This window comes from Sorghum bicolor, chromosome 2, assembly GCF_000003195.3.
Source record: "Sorghum bicolor cultivar BTx623 chromosome 2, Sorghum_bicolor_NCBIv3, whole genome shotgun sequence".
NCBI lineage: Eukaryota > Viridiplantae > Streptophyta > Magnoliopsida > Poales > Poaceae > Sorghum > Sorghum bicolor.
Window position 1 is genome coordinate 6,777,853 of NC_012871.2, and position 21,695 is coordinate 6,799,547.

The window sequence follows — 21,695 nt, forward strand, 5'->3', positions numbered from 1 at the left end:
ACGGTAGATTAATTAGTTTTAAAAGATTAATCTCGTAAATTATTTTTTAGCCATGTTTTAGTTTCGTAAATAGTTTACATTTACTACTTCATGTATGTGTCCAAATATTTAATGTGATGAACGGTAAACTTTATCACCTAAAACCAAACAAGCCCTTAGACCTTGTTTAAATGGAGGTTGAAAAATTTTTGGGTGTCACATCGAATGTTTCATAGGATGTCGGAAAGAAGTATTCGGATACTAAGACCTTGTTTAGATGCACCTAAAATTCCAAAAGTTTACATGATTTTCTATCACACCGAATCTTTAGACAAATACATGAAGTATTAAATATAAATAAAAACATAACTAATTGCACAGTTTGTCTGTAAATCGCGAGACGAATTTTTTAAGCCTAGTTACTCTATAATTAGACAATGTTTGTCAAATAAAAATAAAAGTGCTACAATGTCAAAATTCAAAAAAAATTAGATCTAAACAAGGCCTAATAAAAAACTAATTACATAACTCGTCTGGAAATTGCGAGACGAATTTATTAAGCCTAATTAATCCATCATTAGCACATATAGTGTAACACTTAAGACTAATCATAGACTAATTAGACTTAAAAAATTCGTCTCGTGATTTCCAACCAAACTGTATAATTAGTTTATTTTTTTATCTTTATTTAATACTCCATGCATATGTCTAACATTTGATGGGATGGGAAAAATTTTTGGCTTGAGAACTAAACAAGGCTTTATTTGTTGGTGCCACAACTCCCACAAGACGCAAAGGGCCAATGCATCTGCAGGGCCATTACTGTAGTGGTATATAAGTCCATATAATGTACTACACAATCGAGGAGCTAATAATTTTGATTAATGGACAACCCCTGCTAGCTCTCTGGTTTCACCACTAACTGTACGTCCATACGTCCATTGCTTTGCGTATCTTCCTCATCATATGGACTGCGCTGCATCCACAAATGTTCCTTCTTTTTGTCATGAACCAACAATCATGAACGAACAACGATGAGTGTTTGAACGTGGCTCTACGAGTTCCATTCGAGGAACCAAATAATGCACTTATAGCCTCTTTGACTGAGTTTATCTACCGAATTTGTCAGCCATTCAACAGTGTTTCTCTCTCACAACAAACAACAAATTAGCGAACAACTAAGTGAACAGGGCATTAGCTCCTCAGTAGAATGAAGCATGTTTAATATCAAGCAATATATACTCCATCTATATACAAAAAAATAAGTGCACATTTGACATTTTAAGTTTGAATAGAATTATTAAAAAATATTGTCAACATTTATATCTCTAAATTAGTTTACTTAATCTGGTGATATGGAGTAATTATGGGTGATGATATTTTGTGCGAGGAACTGTAGGTGCTGATTCTTGTTTGTTTTTCATTCACACAACTTGTATGACTGTTTTCCACAAATAAAATCAGAGCATCCAAAAGAAAAACAGAAAAGGAAAAAAGAAAAAGAAAGAAAAGACTTTTTGAGTCAAAATATTCTAGAAATAAGATTGCAGTCCTGATGCCACATTTACGATATCTTTGGCCCCCACCTAAGGATCAATTGATTATTATCGAAATTCAGCCACGCTCTGATTTCTTCTAATTTCCCCTTAAACAACTTTTAAACGTGGTACCACGCGTTATTTCTCTCTCTTTCTGGCCAGCTCTTAGCAGCCAGGGTACGGGAACATGGGCACGTTCCCCGTTCCGGGAACTTCGTCCCGAAACGTGGAACGGGAACATCATGGAACGTCGTTCCCAAATGCGGTGGAACGCGAATCATATGCAGGAGCAATCATAGAAACGTCAGTCTCAAGTGACTATGGAACTTCGTGGTGTGCGTGCATACTGCGCCATACCCGTCCGTGAGCGGCCGGCGGCGGCGACCGGCAAAAAATATAGTTGGTGATTGACTTATTGGCTTGGACCTATAATGAGCCTTATGGTTGGAGTTGGACAGCCCAAAATGAAACAAAATATACAACAGTAAATTATACCACGCTAGGAATCAAACTCATTTGGTTCAAAACAACACGTAAAACTACCTAAGCCAACCACCACGTCCCAGACACACGTTTCTTCGGAAAGTGGAACGCGTTCCGCAACTTAAAGGAACGAGACGAAGCTGTATACCCCCTACGTTCCAGAGTTTATGAGAATGTCGTACCACGTACCAAGTTTCCGCACCACGTACCCTATGTTCCAGAAACTTGGCTGCTAAGGGCCAGCTTCGCTTTGGTGACTTTTTAAGGTTTTATTTAATTCGTGAAAAATTTTGGATTTAGCTAAGATAATATTTTTGTTCTATTTGAAAATTAGTGTCTAATCATAAATAATTAGATGAAAAGATTCATCTTGTAAATTATATATAAATTTTACAATTTATTATACGTTTATTAATATTTAATGCTCCATACATGGTCTAAAGATTCGATGTGATCCGAGAAAAAGAAAATTTTTAGAAACTAAACAGTGATATACACATGAGTATTAACGAACAGCTGGAGCCTAACAGCGCTAAATAACCCATGCTCGTATACATACTACCACACACTGAATAGTGAATACGCGTTAGACGTGGCAGCAAGAAGCATGGAGCGGATAAGCGTGAGGTGAGAGAAAAAAAAAATCAATCTCATCTCATCACAAAATTAAAACGGGTCAAAGTAACCAGGGGCTTGCGCATAATACCACGACCCGCCGAGGACCAATTCCGCAAAAAAAAAAATCCACCCCGTGGGGCCGCCGTGTCCCCACCCACCCCCGAAATCGATTTCTTCCTCCCCCTTTTCCTTTCCACGCCCTCCCACGGCACCTTCATTCCCAGACCCCTTTCCCCTCCCCCTCCTCCGCCCTCCTCCCCCTTCTCGACTCCTCCGACGCGCCCAGCGCCATCCGGCGAGCTCCACCGCACCACCGGCGGCAGCGAAAGTGCGGGGGCTGAGTCTGTAGGAGGCGGCGGCGGCGGAGGAGGAGGTGAGCCGAGCAGAGTCGAGGCGAGGCGATGGGGCAGCAGTCGCTGATCTACGCGTTCGTGGCGCGGGGCACCGTGGTGCTGGCCGAGTACACCGAGTTCACCGGCAACTTCACCACCATCGCCGCGCAGTGCCTGCAGAAGCTCCCCGCCAGCAACAACAAGTTCACCTACAACTGCGACGGCCACACCTTCAACTACCTCGTCGAAGACGGATTCAGTGAGTAGCCTGCTTTCCTTCCCCCTCCCCCGTCCGTCGCTCGCTCCGATCCGCGCTGTGCCGCCATGGATCTGCGCCGCCGCGGGCTCGAATCGGGCCTCGCCTCGCGTAGATCTCGCGAGGTTCGCCTCGATCCGCCTGGTGGGGTCGAGGTGGTGTTAGGTGGGGGGGGGGGGTGTTAGATTCGACGGTTGCTTCGAGGCTAATCTGAGTGAAGCGGGCTGTTGTTTGACGCTCATCAATCGGAGCTGCCGTTTGGACTCCACTTTGAGTTCAGATGAGATGTGTTTTGGGGAGCGTCGGGAGTTGCTGTAAATGGCTATTTTTAGGGGGTCACCTGCTCTGATATTTCTATCTATCTATGGTGTGCATGGTGGGCTTCAGAAAATTTAGGCCCGTTGCATCTTCTGAGATGCGATATGGATATAGCTTCAAGGTGTCTCGATCGTCCTTGACTTTTAGGGAACCTTATCACAGATTCAGGGGGGGTTCTGGATTTGGTGCGATTGGATTGTTGTGATCCTGTGCTTTCCGTGGGGGATAAAAGCACTGACATCTCTCTCTCGGATGGAACCATGCGGGGGGTATATTGCTCCTGTTTCTAGTCATTGGAAGGGGTGGCCACTTTGCAGGTTCTATTGGTGTTAGTTGATTCCATGGTTGCGACATATTGTAGTATTATGCGACAATGAATGTTGTAATATCAAGTTCTTAGTGCCTGATATGAGTTAGGCATCCATTCCAATAGATTGTGTTGTTTCTAGAGTAAATATACCAAGTTATTATGCAAGAGAGGTATGCTGCTAGTAACACTGTATGAGTACATAAAGGAGAGTTTGGATTGGCATTGTGACCTGTGAGTTAGCCAGTTAGTATGCGCTAATCTTTAGAATACTTTGATCAACAAGTGTTTCTGCATGTATTGGACAGCCTCAATATGGCTGTGCTAATATAGAACATCCATTATTTCCTTTTCTTGAAGTCACCTTTTGGTTGACCTGAAGCAAATATAACTATTTCTTTTTTACTTATCTATCCCTTATGATTTTTTTTAGGTTAACATGAAACACTGGTTAATATATTTGTGCTTTGATGTTTATCTTATCAATCAGCCAATGCTCTAGAACATCTCGATGATAGATATTGTTTCCTTTTCTACAGCGTATTGTGTAGTTGCTGTCGAATCAGTTGGGCGACAAATCCCCATTGCTTTCCTGGACAGAGTTAAGGAAGACTTCACCAAAAAATATGGAGGTGGGAAAGCAGCTACTGCCGCAGCAAACAGCTTGAATAGGGAGTTTGGGTGTGTCCCCTTTGTTCTTTTTATAAATATTTAATCAATCATTTAGATCCCTTGACTTTCTGGACTAACATCTATTTGTTTTTACCATTAAAGATCAAAGCTTAAAGAGCACATGCAGTACTGTGTGGACCACCCTGAGGAGGTCAGCAAGCTTGCCAAGGTGAAGGCCCAAGTCTCAGAAGTCAAAGGAGTTATGATGGAAAACATTGAGAAGGTACTATATTTATTCATCTGAAAAAATACACATCTCTTATGCATTGTAATGAAAAACACATCTCTTATGAGAAGTTACTATTTTGGTGTTCAGGTTCTTGACCGTGGTGAGAAGATTGAGCTGCTTGTTGACAAAACTGAAAATCTGCGTTCTCAGGTAATGGATTCCTTTCTATGTCTACATTAGCATAATTTTTCATGTGTAGATGCAAGAAAGCAAACATGAAGTCTTATTATCTACTCCCTCTGCCCTATATAATACAGTGCATTCTAGCATTTAAAATCTATCCTCAAATATAATGCATTCTAGAGGACAAAACCAATTTTACATTAAATACTTTCCATTTATCAACGAATCACCATTAATCACGTTGATGATAGCATCTAATTAGGAAATAAAAGCTTTTATGTTATTTCTAAATGTCTTAAAATTCCCAGAATACACTGTATTACAGGACAGAGGGAGTATAAAATATATAACTTTATGGTAGTGTTTAGGAAAAAATGGCTATAGAAGTTAGCATAAGTCTTTCACCTTGAGCACAAAACATGTGCATAGCTTAATGTTTAGGTGTATAATGAATTTGACTTGATATGTTGTAGAAGTCTGATTTCTGTGCTGCTCAATCCACCAAAGTTGCAGCGATCTTGTTCGTTGAAATATCATTATTGCGTAGTATGGATTGTATCATTTGTAAAATAATTCTCACTAGAACGTATCAGGTATTGTTTTATCAGTTTTAAGTTGAAACATGATGATTGGTTAAATTAACTGGTCAAAACATCATGCTGCAAAAAAGCTGTCTTGAAGGTCAACAAATCCTGTAGTCTAAGCCAACATTTTTCTGTCAGACAACTAGCAAGCCATAAGTAATACTCTGCTGTTCTTCTAAGGTGAAGTGATCTTATGTTAGATGACTAGCATGCTGTTACATAGCAGAGACACTACACTATTATGCATCTACAGTTGATCACTTGATCTCTCATTAAACTGTCTAGTATGGAAAAAATGGCCTTTCGACATACTAGTATATTGTTTCCACAGATTTGGTAGCTGTCTAGGTGACTAGCCTGCTATGTCACTGGTTCTTGGTAGCATTAGTTGCACTGTCTGCTTGCTTGAGGATAACTTGCTAATTTTGTTAATTAACTAATGGTGGTTCTGATCTGTTGTATTTCCAAATGACCTCGTAAATCTACACTCTAGTAATCTGGAGTTGCCCAAAATCACATACTACTGATGTGTGTGGGTAACAAAGGCTGAGAAATAGGGAAATAAATAACAATAAGAAAGAAATCAGCTTCTTTAATTGCTAACTAGGATCTATTCAAACAAGCCAAACCACATACATGTAATCTGTGAGAATTAAAAAAACTCCGTTTGCAGGCACAAGATTTCAGACAGCAGGGCACCAAGGTGCGGCGAAAGATGTGGCTGCAAAACATGAAAATCAAGCTTATCGTCCTGGGCATCATCATCGCGCTCATCCTCATCATCATCCTGTCGGTGTGCCACGGCTTCAAGTGCGGCAGCAAGTGAGGAGTGGGGTGGTGGGACTTACAGATGGGCCCGTGCCTGCACCGGCGAGAGAAGACCATGTGGAGTTTTGTTTTGCTCTTTTAGTCGTCGTGTCGAGTCCTGCGCTGATTATTCTTGGTGGTCATCAAAGGGAGTTGTTCCTGATGTCGGTGTTGATTGCTGTTGGATTGGTCGGGAAGTGACTGGGTGAACCGGGTGAAACGGGGGTGTTGTGTCGTGTAATTTTGGATGCTACTATTTGTGCATGTATAGCTTGTGTGCTACTACCCTGGTCCATGCTGCTGCTACTCCTATATCAGTAGATGTTACGTACTACGTTTGCTCCCTGGATTGCAGGCAATGCACTGTTCGGCTATGCCCATTTTCCACCTGTGGTGTGTGGAGATGAACTGAAACCGTTTTGAGCACACACACAGTTCTGAAATTCAGCTATATGTTGGGGACGGGACGGGGGATGCCCAGAGGCCACAGCCCAGTCGTTTGTCAGTTTGAGTTCTATTTTGTGCCAGAGGGCGGGGCCGCGGGGGCAGGGTTAGTTCGTCAGCATTTGTTGCTTGCTGGCTGCGGTCTGCGGACGTGAGGCTGTTGTGATAATTCGTTTGTTTTGCGTGGGTCAGCTAGGCGGCGACCTGCCACTTGAATCAGGATCAGCAGGGAGTCAGGGACATCACACATCAGTTTGGTGCGCTTTCGATGTAGTAATGACCTCAGTATCTCACCAATACCAGGAAAATTTTGATTGGGCGGTGGCCTTTGGCCGTCTCTGGTTTTGAACAGCCATGTATGGGTTGTGGCTGAACATCACCCGTGACCAAGAGCTACCTACTTGTATGTTAGAGAAGACTCGGGAGATAGGACATTGTAGTAGAGAAGATCGCCAGATCGGAGAGGGATTTGGCAGGTGAGGCTGCGTTCGCTATGCTACTCCTATCTGGCAAGGTCCAACTGGCTATGCAACTTCGGCGATCGAGGATGCCTGAACCAGTGAGCTGGCCACACTGCACCTCGGTGGCCACGCTGCCTTTGACCGAGGGCGGGGGCCCCACACGGCAGCCTGTGCGAGGCATGCGTGCGCCGACGCCGAGAGAGATGTGTGAGACCGCGAGACGAGACACGCGCGCGGCGTGAGCTCCGCTGCAAAAAGCGTTGTGGAGGCGAGCCGACATGCCGGTACGCGTCACGGGCTCGTCTTTCTTCGGTGACCCCCCCCTTTCAGGTGCAACTGCAGTCGATCCAAAAGAAAAAGGTGCAACTGCAGTCTTCAGTCGTGGGTTTAATATCCCGCAAACACCAGTCATGGCTTATCAGCCAAGCAAACATAGCGATATCTATAAAAATTTTCTGTTTCCAAACATCACACTCTGGTTGATAAGGCACCGATTCAGATAACACACCACCAGTACGAGCTAGATCGGCCAGAGACCGCAAACGGTCTAGGTGCCTAGCACGCAGCAAAGGGAGGTCTCAACGGTGAAGCCGACAAACAGGTTCGCCGATAAATAGGACAGTGAGGTAAGGCGGATTAGACGCTCGTTCTTCGCCCGATATACCCACAAATACCTTCCGAGAAGACTCATCAGGGCGATGCAGGATGGGGGTGTTCTAGGATCGGCAAAACCACCTAGAACGTCCACAAATCCTGTCAAAGGACATGTACAAAGGGTGGAAGAGATATAAGGAGGGTAAAAAATGGATATAAATAAATATAATATAAATATAAATAAATAAACAAATAAATAAATATAAATAAATTGATTGTTTAGTTGGATATTTCTATCGATCGTGTATCCTTTTTTTATATGAAGTAGGGGTGGTCTTATTCTGTTACAAAACCAATATGGTACCATTTTTATGGGGCTTCACTAAATAGCGAACGTTCAGTAGATTTGAATCTAGCGAACGATCAGACAGCCCCACGATTTTCCTTTTTTGGCAAAAAAAAATCCCGCAATTTTCTATTTTTGGAAAGTTTTCTATTTTAGGCAAAAAAAATTCGCTACTTTTCTTTTCTGAAAAATTGTACTCACAATTTTTACGTATAACTTATGGAATAAACTTTTACGTATAACTCATATACGTGACTTTAACATATACCTTCATTGTGACAAAGTTACACATATAACTTATATACATATAACTTACTACATGATAAAATTATACGCATAACTTTTATCTATAATATTTTATGGAACAAGTTTATCAACATAATTTATGACGAGACAATTTAGTGAATGTTCAAAAAAGTTACAATTAAAACTTAAGCATAATTTAATTAAACTAATTTTAACATATAAGTTAATAACTGCAAGTTAAGCACAAAATATAATAAATCAAACAGCTTTGCAAAAAGTTAGACATAAAAGATAATAATTATAAGTTAATATCTACTAGTTACACGTAGAAAGTTAGATATAAAAGTTACGTACAGAAAGTTAGACATAAAAATTACGTGCAGAAAGTTAATAATTACAAATTATATGGTTAAAATTTACATCTAGCATTTTAAAATAAATGTTTTACTTTTTTATGACATCAGTGGTGGTTATGGAAAAAGCACGCTAGAAGGGGAGATAGTTTGAACCTTTGTTACATCAAATCTAAGTGAACGATCGCCCAAATAAAATAAGGGTTGACAGTATATATAAAAAGAAAAAAATTGATAGACTTATATAAAAAATAAAGAGAGAAAAAAGACAAAAGAAAAATTTTAAAAAATGTTTTATAACTTTTGTGTTTCAAATTTTAGCATAAGTTATAAGTTATATGGTATAAGTCATATGGTAATAAGTTTTGCAAAGTGTTATGCCAAGTTGTTAGTATAATTTATAGAAATAAGTTATGTTCTATAACATATATATGTATAACTTAGTTACCTTCTAAAAATGGAAAGTTGCGGAAATTATTATTTCCAAATAAGGAAAGTTGCGGGAGTAGCTGATGGTTCGCTGGATTCATTGTTGGTGAACGATCGTGGAATTGGAGTTGGGCATTTTTATGTCGTCTTATAGAGTTTTCTTGGATTGAGCCAACACTAGCATGGGCTGATTCTAAAAACGGTTTGGGCCCAATTTGAATGTCAATGGCAACGTAGAATTGATGTTTGACAAATTTGTCGTGAAAGTGAAAGTGCTTTCACAACATGTTTCTCTTTCCAATTTAAATAGTATATGTACTTATACAATTGTCGATTTTGACAGTAGGTCGAACACCGTATCGACATTCTAATTTGGAACAGGAGAGAACAAAGTTCAATCACATACAACAAAAAGCCAACGCATCCTAAAATATGTTTTCATACTAGACTCATTTTTGTATCATATACATTTATAAAAATTCAGTTAAATACAAATTTTTTGATTCAAGACAGCTCTAATAATTGATTTATTTAGAGATGAAGAGATAGAGAGTAGATTTAGAGCTCCAGGCTTTCGGTGTCTTCCTACACCGTGGCAAAGACCTGTTTTTTTTCTCTTCTCAAAATGAATTAGGACGGTGAAGTCATTGTTTTTTTTCTTCACTAGTTCTAGCTCCTCTGTGTTATGTAGCAAGGAGCGCCAGTTGTGCTAAATAGAACCTAACGTTTATTTTGTGATTCAAAAGAAAGCTTAGGCCGTGTTTAGTTCGTCAAAGAAAAAAAAACTATGGACTAACTAGGCTCAAAAGATTCGTCTCATCAATTTCAACAAAACTATGCAATTAGTCTTTATTTTTATCTATATTTAATACTCCATGCATACGTCTAAAGATTCGATGTGACTGGAAATTTTAAATTTTTTTTAGATTTTTAGGTGAAAGTAAACAAAGCCTTATAGAGAGAAAGGCGAACACAGTTTAATTAACCAAAAGACTATACAACAACCAAAGCACTAGTTACAGCAGACAAGCTACAGTACGAAATGCAGATAGACAAGCTACAGTTCGAAACACAGCACTCCCTCTATATAAAAAATAAATTTGCTTTGAACATACCATGGTCTCTAAAGGATAACTTTAACTTCTTGTTTTTATAAAATTATTTATCAAAAAATAAACATGTATATTTTTATAAAATTATTTTTAAAGATAAATCTATTCATATAATTTTTACATTACCAAATTTAATACTTTAAAAGTTATTTATAATTTATATTTCTAATGTTTGACGAAAGCTTTTTCTAAAACTGACTTTAATTTTTTTAGTATGCAGGAATACGCCTTGTTCCTACGACGAGTCGAGTACGAGTAGTAAAGCCGGTGGATCACTCAGCAGCGCTTGCGTACTCTCACTGTAACAACAACGTAAAAGACGCCTGTTAAACATAGAAATGACAGTGGCGACGTTAGATCGATGCTGATGAAGGTACAGAGCGAAGGGTACAGGTCCAACGTAACATACATCTACGTACATTATTAATTAGGGCACGAGACGACTCTCGACGGCCGGCACACGATCAAAACATTGACATGCATGTTCTACATGTGTACAAAACACAATACACCGAGTACACTCCGACGACCCACACATACATGTATATACGTACGTGGCGTAGGTGTACACGTACGTATAGACACCTTATTACACGCGCACACGCATGCATCACATCCAATGCACGTACGCCTTATTACGGGACGCCGCCGGCGCCGGCGCCGCCACCGCCACCGAACCCACCGAACGGGCCCGCGCCGGCGACGGCGCCACCGAACGGGCCGAACCCAGCGACGCCACCGCCCAGCGGGCCGTGAACGCCGCCGAAGAGGCCGCCGCCGCTGGTCCGGCCGCCAAACACGTCGGCGGTCTTGGTGGCCTCGTCCACGGCGCCGGCGCTGGCATTGTCTTCGTCGTCGTCGCCCGCGGCCGCCGCGAAGATGGCGGTGTCGCAGTCGCGCGGCATTGCTCTTGCCGCCGCTGACGCGACGGCGAGGCAGAGCAGCAGGGAGGCGATGAACCACCACTTCGCTGCCATTGGCCGCTCGATCGCTTGCTAGCTAGCTCGTGGAGGTAGTGGCTGAGGTGAGCACAGTGGTGACTGGTTGGGGGTTCGACGGAAGTGGAGCGCGATCGAGGGTTTTTTAAAGGGGAGGGGAGGACAGGGACAGGGACAGGTGAAGAGCAGTGGCACCGTGCCAATAATGGCGCGCAAGCAGCTGGGGTTGGGTAGCAGTTCAAGCATGCAGCTGCCATGGCGCAATAAATCGGGGACGAAGAGGTAGATAGATCGATGAGGGGGCTAGTTATTGCCAGAGCAGGAATATTGCATGGGCAATTTGGGCTTATATGAATTTGCTGTAAAATTTAATGGCTACTGTACGAGCTACATGGTTGAATTGCTCGCCACTATCATTTTTAGATCTGTTTGGATGTAGCTGTAATAGATGGTTGTAATGAGTTCAATGTACATACTCCCTCTATTTATAAGGGCCTGTTTAAGCCATTTAGAACAGCGACACGGTCTTTAAAACACAACTTTAACTTCTTATTTTTATAAAAATATTTAGGAAAAATGATATATATATATATATATACACTTTAATGAAAGTATTCTTAAGACAAATCTATTTATATAATTTTTATATTTGCAAACTCAACAATTTAAAAGTTATTGATGATTTATATTTCCAATGTTTGACCCAAAACTTGTCCAAAACGACTTCTAAATCTTATCCAGAGGGAGTATAAGCTATTACCAATTATTAGCAACTCTAAACCTGCTCATGGAACTAATATTTAGCAGCCTCTATCAAATAATTAGCAGATTTGTTTGGATTTACTAGTACTAATTTTACTTGATAATTTTTAATGCTATAGTGGATCCAAATAGGCCATAAGAACGAATTTTAGAAGTACAAATATATATGGTTAGAGATCAAGACAAAATCCTAGATATATAATATGTTTATATGAAGAATAACTTATACTGTACTTCAAATAAATTAAAGGTATGTTTCTTTGAGCTCCGTATTATTGTTGTGATAAAGGGAGTACAAAACAATAAATCTAAGTGGACACTTTTAACAGTTTAAAAGTACTCAACTTTAGACCTTGTTTGCCGGAGCTTCACCAGCTGTAGCTTCTGCTATAGTGGTTGGTGTGAAGCAAAAAGCAGTGGCTTTGTAAGAGGAGATAGATAGGAAAAGAGCTTTGTAAACAGTAACACTATAGTGATATGAACAATGCAACAGTAAATGAAGCCATGTGAACCTCTACCAAAAAGGACTTTCAATTTTTGGCTTGATTCTATCAGTTGATAGAAGAAGCCGGATATAAACTATCCTTTATCTAAAAAACCAAAAAAAGACTTTAGTTTACATTTGCTAGAATTACAATGGATCAAGACTGGCTAATATACCGAAGGACACAAGAACACTGGTTAATGCAAGACTATATTACTCTCTATATTCTAAAATAAATAAACTCCTAGAATCATCTTAAGTTAAACGATTTTGAGGAGTTTGATAATTTTTTATTTGGTAAACAGTAACAACATTTATGACACCAAATAAATAGATTTTAAAAATATGTTTCATAGTGTATCTATTAGGACTAGATAAAAAACTGGTTGAGCTGGTTTGGTGCCTCGTTTAGAAATTGCTCTAATAAACTCATTTTTATTTTAAAATAAATTTTAATGACTTTTGATCTGCTCATTAAGTCCGGTCTCAAGTTGGGTCTTAAAAAATTCAGGAACTTATAGTACATATGATTATGTCAATTTTTTTAAAAAAGCTTAGAAAAAAATAGGCGGCTTGATATCCCCCCAAGTATATTTATACTAGTTTTATCATGTTCTTGTCAAAAATATTAGTACTCTTTAGTATAAATTTAGTTCCACCTAAATTAATTTAAAATATGATGACTTTAGAAATTGATTTTTTTTAAACGATAAGCCATGGCAGAAAGTACTACTGGCTGATTTATTCTGAGAGAAAAACACTGCTGAATGGCTGAAAGATTCGGCTGATAAGCCCAAACAAACAAGACAGATGAAGGTCCATCGAAAGATGAAAACATGGACGCACAAAATTCCTGTGAGTTACTTCCTCTGTCAGCATAGTGCATTTTAAAATTTTTAAGGCAACTTAAGAGCTTACTCAAATGACGTTTGTAGCGATAAATTATTTTAATTAAAGAGTTTTTTCTTGAATTATTGTTTCATTTTTGGTAATGCTCTTTCCAGGGCATTCGGACGGACGGACGAACGCCTACATACGATTCAACCTAGCCATGAGCGCCCTGCCCCCGACTTCTTATCTGTTCCCATTTGTCCCATGACCTCGCGCCCACTCTCTCCCTCCCTCCGTCCGTCCGTCCGCGACCACCACCAAACATGAGGAGGGTGGCGGCGGCTCCGACGAGGTAGGTCGTTTCTTTGGATCTAAGCCCTCTTCCTCCTCCTCCTCCTCCTCTTCTTCTAGATCTGAGCCATCTTCCTCCTTCTCTAGATCTACCGAGCTCTGGGGTCCTTCCCTCCTCCCTCCAGTGAGCTTGGAGGTGATAGAACAAGGCTAGAGCAACATATACCTCGAACCCATCTCCATGTTGTTTTCTCCGGTTGCAATGGATTTTTTGGATGTTACAATAGATGATTTTCGAATGTTGTAATAGGATTTTTGGTTGTTGCAATATGTAATTTTTGAATGTTGCAATAGTATGTTTTAGGTTGTTGCAATTCTGAACAGTCCTATTTTTCATGTTTCAGGGTTGATTTTTGTGATGTTGTAGTACATATTTTTTAATGTTGTAGAAAATAATTTTGATATTGCAGTACATTTTTTTTTGATGTTGCATCACAATTTTTTGATGTTGCAGTATGTATTTTTTGATGTTGCATTAATTATTTTTTCGATGTTGCAGTGTTTTTTTGATGCTATAGCAAATAATTTTCTATGTTGTAGTACATGTTTTCCGATGTTGTATTACTTGTTTTTCCGATGTTGCAATACAAGTTTTTTGATGTTGGAGCACATTATTTTCGGAGTTGCAGTACATATTTTTGTGATGTTGCAATTATTCATATTTCAATGTTGCACTATATTTTGCGATGTTGCACTTGGAAGTGTTTTCGTGCTCTTACGCGGTGGGGGAACCGAGTGATGCGGTGGGGAGGGCGAGCAAGTTCCGCGGTGGGGGAACCGGGTGATGCGGGGGGAGGGTGAGCAGGTTTTGTTCTATTTCTATAGTGGGCAGACAGTTTGAGAAAGTGGGTAGCGGCGTTCCGTCCTATCCCGCGAGGGGACGGACAGGGTTGAGAACAAAGCGGCGTTTCTAATCTTGTTCTATCCCGTGTGGGGCTAGGTTGGGCGGGTTTGTTTTTTTAACAAGGGTGGACGGGTTTTGGAATGACGCGGTGTGAAGGGCCTAGCGTCCAGACGCGTCTGGATGTCCGAGCGCTCGCAGTTCCATTTTATTTTTAATAAATTTTGTCAGGCTAAATTTAGTACAAATTTTAGAAGTCAAAATACACTATATTTTGGGACATAGAAAGTAGCCTTTCCTCACACCGCTTTAATTTGTTTTGGGCCTGCTCTTCTTAGGCCTTGTTTAGTTCACCACAAAAATCTAAAATTTTTTCAAGATTCCCCGTCACATCGAATCTTGTGACACATGCATGAAGCATTAAATATAGATGAAACAAAAACTAATTACATAGTTTGCCTGTAAATCGTGAGACAAATCTTTTAAGCCTAGTTACTCCATGATTCGACAATGTTTGTCAAATAAAAACAAAATGCTACAGTGTTAAAATCTAAAAACTTTTTGGATCTAAACATTAGTCTTGCAAGAAAAGAAGAGAGAGAACCATACCATGTGCTTTGGAAGGTTGGAGCTCCTTTTCTTTTCCTTTAGCTCTCTTTAACTATTGTCTATCCATCCACCACCCTTTATACATTGTCCCCGTACATGCTTCCTGCTTGTTATATATTAATTTGCTGCAGTAAATTTATTTCACTCTTCTAGGATGGGGGACTAGCATAGAATGGAGGGAGAAATATAAAGAAAATTATGTGAAACTAAGTATGAAGAAAATTACATTGAGGATGGGGGACTAGCATAGAATGGAGGGAAAATATATAAAAAAAGTTATTTCAAATTAAGTATGAAGAAAATTACATTGAAGATTACAGTGTGACACCATTTTATCTGGAAGGTAAGGAGTTCAAAGGCTGACTATGTCAAACTCTATATAAGGTTTTACGTTTGCCTTAATAAACACATGTTTGAAACAATGTGATTATTTGCAGGAACATGCTAAAGATAGGCAAATCAAAAGCACCTTTAGCAAGTGACTTTGCCTGGGTGCTAGTAGGGCCATAGGTCGCAAATGGGTTTCACATCTCATCACAAGACAGATCACACACAAAAGCCTTTGAAATTATTGGTCAGTCTTATCTCTTTACTACCTGTTCCTCTATAGCAAACTTTCAATGTGTGCTCTTCCAATCAATAATGCAACAAGGCAACAAATAAACAGGAAAAAAAAGAATAAATACTTCTACACACATGTGAAAAGCAAAACAACTAAAGGAGCTCTTGCACATCTCTCTCTGCCCATCCTTTAATCTGATGCATGTCTTTCGTGAGAGGGAAGCTTTAACAGTGCTGTCTTTTGAGTCTTTCCAAACTATCATCAGTGGAGTGGCTTTTGTTTTCGGAAAAAGCGAAAGTTTTTATGCCGAAAATGATCATAAATACCAGTGCTTAGAACATGGCATCCCGGCGCCAGACCCACCACAAATGAGAAGAGAGATCCAGAGCAAGTATTTCGGAAACTTCCATTCTTTGGGCGGTGTGCACTGATGCCTATGCTCGGCCTGGTGAGCTTCCTGATTCTCCAGCTCCCCTGGAAGAATGCACAACTGTGAGCCTTTGGAATGTAGGGGAAGGGAAAGAGTTGCAATGCAACACCCTGCAAGTGTTGTTCAAGGTGAATTGAACTGTATCATTTTGAGATTTTGATTAACTAATGGCTAATTAGCAATGGCATGTAGGTGCGCTTTGTTTGACCGCTCCTGATATTGTTGACTGATCATTTAGGGTATGATAAGTGCATGCAGGGTACTCATTAGAAGAGTCGGGCTAGATTTATCTTTGTTGAGTGTTAGCTTACTTTTATCATCATGGGAACAGGGGAGATGTTAGTGCAATGAGGACAAAGAGTGTAATCATCTTTTTCAATGGCAGTATCTTGGAAGATTCTATTTTATCATGTACCGATGACATCTGTTTTTTTTTAAGAACAGCAGGAACACTGTTATATCATATAAGAAGAAGAGGAAGCCAAGTCTTACAGGGGTGGTTCGATTTCAAAAGGAAATAAGACAAACACATGAACTCGTGGACATCTGAATTCTGACGTTAAAAGTATAGCATGATTTTCTCAACGAAGAAGTAATTATAGTACGGATGCCATAAAATGGCTTCCCAGTTTAATAAATCATTGCTATACAAAAAAAAAAAAAAGAATAAGGCCTGAAACCACAATTTAAGCAGCTCTTTTCACTTTTGTCTTTCAGATTTTTAGGACTTCAGTTTATCACTGTTGATTTAGTCTACAGTTCTACACTGATGACATGGGAAAAACAATTAGGTCTTGTTTGGATGCACTTGTATATACAATTAAATCTTGTTTGGGTGCACTCTTCCACCTCATTCTACGTGTATTATAGTGGTGGATTAAGGTGGAATTTAGTTTAATTTTCACTCCAATCCCCTTTTAACACACGTGTATTGAGATAGGTATGTGTACATCCAAACAAGGCCTTAGTAGTTTAAACATGACAAAAAACTAGAATTTTTTAAGACTAGATATCATCTCTTCTCATCTTCTACCATTTTGCCATTGGGTGTCAAATGAAGAATGTCAAGAGGCCCATGCAAGAGCATGAAAATTGGAACTTGATTCGTAAAGTGAGGGCATCTCAAGCTACTGTTGAGGCTGATTCTTTTTATATGTATTCAGCTTGAATTTGGTGAAACAAAAAAAATAGCAGAAAGTTTTCCCAAATAAAGGGAGAGAGAGAGAAAGCGCTCATACCATGTTCGCACGCAAGAAAGAGAAGGTACCTGTTGTGGATTGGATCCGGTCCATTGGGCACCTTCCTCTTGCTGCTGCTCAAAGGATCATCACCATCCCTCAGGTCCTGCACTGCTCCGATCGCCATCCTTCTACCACCCACACCCACTGCAGCCGCGCTAGCCGGCGTTGGCGTCTTCACGTCCCTCTCCACCACCAATGACATGAGAACAAGGCCTCCAAGCAGGATGGCCACCGCTGAGGCCGCCAATGCCTCCCTCCCAGACAACCAAGCTGGCCTGCTCATAATCCTATGCCACTTTCAATTTCTTCTAAATTTTGCACTGCCACAGCCACCAGCTGCCTCCTATGAGCTTCTCATGGAGTGGTGCAACTAGCAGCCAAGTGCAAGGCCACCTCTCTCTCTCTCTCTCTCTCTCTCTCTCGCTCTCTGCCTGAACAATATATTTGTGGACAGACAGGCTGTGTGTTTTCTTCAGAGTTCCTTGTTTCTGCAGCAGGTTCTGATGTGCTTTTGAAGGGCCTAATGTAATGCTGGGGGTCAGGGTAGAACCAAAGCAAGCCAGCAATGCCATGCCTTCTTTTGTCCTTTTCTTTTTGAGTTGTGTAATTTTCTCCCTTCTCCTTTCCACCCCTCTTAGTTCGATCTTGGAATGGTGGTAAAAGAGAATGAACAGGAGTTTCAGATGGCAAACTGGCAGTGCTTTCTGGTCCATGATTACACTACAGCATGGTTATCCTTGAAGTACAATTAAGGTTAGAGGATAACCTAAATTACATGGAAGTGATTAGAAAAATAAAACAAACGAGAGATGTGATCTTTGAGCAAATCTAGGCGGAGGAGGCATGACAGGTGAGAGATAGCACTGGCAAAGTGAGGTCCAAAAGCAGCATCAAAGATTCAAAGTGCTGAAGGAATGGAATACACATCTCCTTGCCACTACTTCCAGGTGATAGGTCACTATCCTTTTATTTATTTATTTATTTATTTATTTATTGGATCTTGACTAGTATGCACTACACATTTGTGTTTCATTAAAAACAGGGCTGCAAACTCCTTTTACAATAAGATGTGATTTATCAACCTTTTCTTTTGGGGGGAAACAAAGCTTGTCTGAACAAAAGCAGAGGTGATCAGGCCCGAGAGAAAGTCCATACAACTTATATTGTGGAAAGTGCCAAAGGAGTTTGTTATTTTTGAGGCAGCCTGCAGCCTCCCTGACACACCACTGGCTGTCCTGAAATCCACTGTGATGCTGATGCAAAGGCAACAAAATTAAAAGTGGGCCATGGAGTTGCATTGCTGCCGCTGCCAGTGGTAGGCCAGATTCCATTCCATTCCTTCTGAAGAACAACCAGTAAACACCAAAACTTACTTCATCTTCCCTTGCAGTAAATGCAAATTTTAATGTTTCAAAAACATAAGAAAAGGAGGGCATCTGTCTTTACTACTGTTAACTGTCTGAAAACTCAAATAACTGTCTCATGCCATCATCTGAAGAAAACTTCCTCTAGTTATGTTATGTACACATCAAGTATAGAAGAAAACTGCCACTAGTCATCTGAAAACTGCATTTTCAAAGAAAATGCAAAAGAGCCTAGGAATCACAGACATTGCAGCTCTTCCGGCACTGCCCAGGCGCCCCCTCGGCGCCGACCATGTACACCGGGTTCTTCCCGCACTCGCCCGCCGCAGCCCACTCCGCGCAATGCTCGCTCTTGTCGGCACATCCTCGGGTGTCCTTGGGGACTACCGGGGGATTCTCGTAGGACCTGACGTGGATCCACTTGGGCGCCGACCATTTCTCGCCTTGGATCACCGGGCAGCTGCCGTGGAGGCTCAGCGGGTCCGGCACGCCGTCGACGTGGAGGCTGAAGAAGAGCACGGCGTCGCCTTTCACCGGTTTCACTGCACGCAGTGCGATAAGCAAATCTGTCAGCCTCTCTATGTTCAGATTTCAGAGTTTCAGAGCTTCTGAATCTGATGCTTCTGCTCTTGAAGTCAGACACAGACATAATAGCGAGGATTTTTGCATCTTGAAATCCTGGGACGTGCCAGATTTTCAGATGTGGGTGAGATGGGAGAGTACCTGCCAATCCTTGATGTGCACACTCGGAGAAAGTGTCATCCTTGGGCTGAGACTCCCACCCCTGCATCAGTGCAGTGTCAGTATACCAATACCACCACAGAACACAGTTGATGAAAGCAGACACGCCAAGAACATGGAATCTGCGAGCAAGCAACTGGAGAAACCTTGGCGTTGGGGAACACGGTCTCGCCACCCTTGTCGACGGTGGAAAGGTACATGAGCACGGTGGCGTAGCGGTGGCCTCCCCGGACCTGGTTGATCTTGTCGTGGAAGTAGTCGAAGTGCGGCTCGTACTTCTGGCCGTGCTCGTACCGCAGTATCTGCATGTTCTCAGCATTCTCTGATGAAACCAAATCACCCATCCATTAGCTTGGTTATGTTATGTCAAAAGGGCCTCACCGGCCTGAATGTATTGTATACAACATCCTAAACTGAAGAGAATCATAATCTGAGTATGCATGCTGCTATTTTCACCTTGAGGAAGGAATGTCCATGCTGCAATCCTCTCTTCAATCCTACTCACCACCGGGTCCTGCAAAGCAAGAAGAGAGAAAACACATTACTGTCACTCTGTCAGTCAATACAAATTGATCTGCATCTGCATGCATGCATGCAGGTCACCCGTTGCAAAATTCAGCAAGAAATTATCAATCTCAGCAATTTGTACTAGCACGCAAAATCCTAAACTGGTCCCGGATTGTGCGAGTAGTGAGTGCTGTGCCAGGAAGCATCAGCTCAGCTGCCTGCAGGCTGCAGCCATCGTCAATGGACCACGATGGCTACTGAATACTGATCGATCCCTGCAACCTGTAGTAACTGCTGCACGTACGGAGACAGAGGCGGGGACGTACGGGGTCACAGTGCCTCAGGTCCAGTGGTCCGGCGACTGACGCCGGCCGGCGTGGATGTTTACGGGTTGCCTTGCCGGCCGGGGGCAATGCAGCTGCTGGGAGCTAGCATTGACCTTGCAATAGCTGTCTCTGTCTGTGCTGTGGGATTGGGGATCAGAGGAATTGAAACGCCTGGAAAGGTTTGCGATCTCGATTGCACTTGGACCACAGCACGCAGGAGACGTCATGAGCAAGATGGCGTCTGCTCCATCCAGTGATCATCGTTGCCTCCAGAGGATGAGGATGAGGCCCCATGGAACAGTGTGTTGCAGTGGCCGCAGGTTTTGAGCCACCAAGTGAGTAGTTTTATTAAAGTTTGAAGTTTTGGAGGATCCGTCTCACTGCATTGGCCGGGCCGGGCCGACCGGCTACTGATTGACGAACATATATACGCTATTTCATCGTGCATGCTACGATGATTTGAGTGAATATTACTGAAATGTAAAATCTAAACTGAGCAAAAGAAAAAAAAAAGATCGACTGGTTCAGTGTAAGTGTAACTGTTTTTTTAAAGAAACAATTAACGGAGAGAAATTGGGGACTCGGGAGGGGGTACCTGGCGCTTGTTGAGGAACATGCCGGAGCTGGTGCGCACCTCGCTCATGACGCTCTTCCCGGACTGGTTGTCCGCCACCATGGACCTTTGGATCTTCTTCTTCGCCTGTTCAATTTCAAAAATTCAACCCTTGTACTGCAAACAGAACCCATTGATAGATCACCGGCGGCGGCGGCGGCGCGCGGTGGCTCACCAGAGTCACGAGGTGGTCGCACTCGGCGTCGGAGAGGAACCCCTTGTACACGAAGATCCTGCATATGCAGATGCGCCGGAACGAAATTAAAAGCACGAAACAAAACCTCTCGTCAGCATGTGTGTGTACTCCTACTACGTGGCCGATGATGCCGCTGTTCATAGGCATACCTTGGCTGCCACGAGACGGCCTTGACACGCGATGAGTTGAACGGCGGCGCCGGCGCGACGACGTCGCCGCCGTCCTCGCCCAGCAGCAGCACCGGCACGACGCCGGTGGCGGCCAGGAGGAGCGCCAGGACGAGCAGCACGCCGCGGAGCCTCATGTCGTTCGATCGCTGCAGTCTGTTGCAGGAGCGTGGTGTGGTGGATATGGTGAAACACTACTACGTACGGCAGCAGCTAGCCGGCCGTCGTGTGCACGCATCACCGGAGCTTTATATTCTACTCGTACCGTCCGGGCCGGGAGGGCGCTCTCCGGCTCCGGTGCTTGACTTTAATGGCGCACCTGATCCTGTGGGCTTTTTTCTCGTGCGCGATACGGCGGCGCCGCCGGGGGTTTGTGGTGCGCGGTCGCCGGAGTCGTCTCGTCGGCCGGGTCGGTGCGCGCGCCCGCTGGTTTTTCTGCGTGGGGTGAAACTTCCCACGGCATCTGGCGGGAATTGAATAAACAAAGGAACGACGACCGCC

The 21,695-nt window shown here is 42.1% G+C and overlaps 3 protein-coding genes and 1 long non-coding RNA gene across 4 annotated transcripts; 2 read left to right on the forward strand and 2 right to left on the reverse strand.

Moving 5' to 3' along the window:
- On the forward strand, nt 2,794-6,605 carry LOC8063672 (vesicle-associated membrane protein 721). The gene is made up of 5 exons (XM_002459461.2): nt 2,794-3,209; nt 4,371-4,512; nt 4,606-4,726; nt 4,820-4,882; nt 6,113-6,605. The coding sequence occupies exons 1-5, from the start codon at nt 3,020-3,022 to the stop codon at nt 6,263-6,265; spliced, it is 669 nt and encodes a 222-aa protein (XP_002459506.1). The 5' UTR covers nt 2,794-3,019; the 3' UTR covers nt 6,266-6,605.
- Nucleotides 10,867-11,208, reverse strand: LOC8063673 (glycine-rich cell wall structural protein). The gene has a single exon (XM_002461585.1). It carries the CDS (start codon nt 11,206-11,208, stop codon nt 10,867-10,869), a length of 342 nt encoding a protein of 113 aa, XP_002461630.1.
- Nucleotides 15,945-16,826, forward strand: LOC110432353. Its single transcript, XR_002449775.1, has 2 exons — nt 15,945-16,167; nt 16,484-16,826. It is a non-coding gene; the product is annotated as an uncharacterized LOC110432353 (long non-coding RNA).
- LOC8075083 (probable prolyl 4-hydroxylase 6) lies at nt 18,637-21,695 on the reverse strand. Its single transcript, XM_002461587.2, has 7 exons — nt 21,177-21,695; nt 21,007-21,064; nt 20,814-20,918; nt 19,842-19,899; nt 19,532-19,707; nt 19,368-19,428; nt 18,637-19,186 (listed from the first exon to the last, which is right to left on the reverse strand). The coding sequence occupies exons 1-7, from the start codon at nt 21,329-21,331 to the stop codon at nt 18,876-18,878; spliced, it is 924 nt and encodes a 307-aa protein (XP_002461632.1). The 5' UTR covers nt 21,332-21,695; the 3' UTR covers nt 18,637-18,875.